The 1,939-nt window shown below is 48.3% G+C and overlaps 1 protein-coding gene across 1 annotated transcript; it reads right to left on the bottom strand.

Moving 5' to 3' along the window:
- Positions 1-472: 472 nt before the first annotated feature.
- Positions 473-1,702, bottom strand: LOC108865132 (uncharacterized). Its single transcript, XM_018641836.1, has one exon. The coding sequence runs from the start codon at positions 1,700-1,702 to the stop codon at positions 473-475; it is 1,230 nt and encodes a 409-aa protein (XP_018497352.1).
- Between the last annotated feature and the right edge of the window lie 237 nt (positions 1,703-1,939).

A 1,939-nucleotide genomic window follows, 5' to 3' on the forward strand; every position in this document is an offset into this window, starting at 1 on the left:
GTGAAATCAGACTGCCCAACGGGAAAACCGCCGGTTCAATAGACTAAACTGCGAGTTCGATAATTGAAACTGCTCAGAATAATACTCCCCTTTCGGAAAGGCACATTCTCACAACTCGGGCCTCCTTTAATTCAATGGATTCAATTTATGGAGGTCATCAAATCGATGCTTCAATTTATTGGATCAACTCCTAAGTCAGTGACTCCGGAACCTTATTTACAGTTAAAGATTACAGGCAGCAGCTCGTAGAAAGTCTAAGGCATCATAAGAGGCGAAATCCTCAAGGATCTTTTGAGAGCGTCTTGACGATTTTTGTAGCACTTTCTTTTTTTCGGAGGCTGCCCGGCCTGAGCCTGATCGTATTTCAAAAAGTTGAGTGCATTGTTTTTCTAGAGCATCGATCAGTTTTCGTGGGTGTGCCGTGCGGACCAGGAGTTGAATCCACGGTGCCAAGCCTCCGTGGGATTATTCGTCACGGGAAGATTGTGCAGAATACTTTCATTAAGTTCCATAGCGATAGATTGAAAGTAGCCTCTCTCCACTGACCGAATGAATTGAGTCCGAGCCAGGTCCTCTCGAAATATAATAGAAGACCCTCCAACTTGTTCGAATTGACACGATAAAATTCCGACGAAATCAAACACCCATAGTATTCAAGAACTGATTGTAGAGGAACGAAAGCTAGAGCTATCAACATCTTCACATTCAGCGCGAAATCCGAGTTCTCGACGTAGGCCTTCCGCACGATTGGGAACTTCTGAATTTTCCGCCAGATGGCCTGGCAAAAGTGAAAGTAGCAGCCGCGCAGCTGTATTGCAGGAAAGACATCGGTGAAGGCTTTGATGAATGCGATCTCGAAGTCAGCAATAGCTACCCTCACATTGAGAGCGGGGACTTCTTCGCGGATGACGTTCAAGAGCTCTTTACACGTCAGCTGTCGCTTATCGGTCAGCAAACAGTACACTGTATTGATGAAACAGTCATGCTGCGTGACGTTGATGGTGTAGAGCTGATAGAATAGCCTTGGAGCCACCTCAAATGTTCCGTCCATATACCAGATGTCGCTGGAAGCGAGGATCTGGAGTCCTCGGTCCGACGCGAAGATGATGACTCGATCATTCTCAGCTTGTGGCCCATTGTCGTATTGAAGGAATTTCTTTCCTTCATGATCGAGCTGCTGGTCGGAAGGGATGACGAGATCTTCCAAAATGGGGGGACAAGCATGCGTCTCTGCTGCCCTGGTTCTTCGAACGAGCCGTTTCAACTGCGGGATCGGGGGTGAAGACGTCGCAATTCCTGCAGGCATTGATTCCACCTGCTCAGCAACGAGTTGTGCAGAGGTTCCGAAACTGCATTTTGAGGCTCGCCTAATGTTTTCCAAAACTTTTCTTCGCTCGTAGTCTGTGGAGTCTGGGTAATGATTGTGCTCATTCCGCGGCAGCACTCGACCATCCGGATATTTCCATATACGGCCCTTACAATGACCCGATTTCTCGCGTAGACATCGCCAAATGGTTTTGTCTGTTGTCGCTCGATCCAAACAATAACCGAAGCCTTCGGAGAACAGCAGTCGCTTTCCTCGTTGAGTAAGCAATTCTTCATTGGTCGACGCTTGCTTCGCGCCTCCGTTCTCAGATGCAATTTCACCCTCGGAGGGCTCATTCGCACTAACAGATTCGGCGAGGCTTTGACGCTCGGACATTGTACCAACTAGACCAAGCTTCGTCGTCATCAATACTCAAGGCTTGACCCCGCACTCCCCGTGGATTCCGACTTCTTACAACAAACGTCCTCCCTCCTCTCTCAAAATGTCGTGAAGTCCTAATTTTAGCGCAATGTCGCGATCCGAGCAAAATATCGCATGTTCCGCACATGGGCAAGATACATTCCCGAGAGAGAGAATGGACATTTTCGGGAACCGGGAATTGTGCAGGTCGGC

This window comes from Galendromus occidentalis, unplaced genomic scaffold (genome assembly GCF_000255335.2).
Source record: "Galendromus occidentalis unplaced genomic scaffold, Mocc_1.1 scf7180000076327, whole genome shotgun sequence".
Taxonomy (NCBI): Eukaryota; Metazoa; Arthropoda; class Arachnida; order Mesostigmata; family Phytoseiidae; genus Galendromus; species Galendromus occidentalis.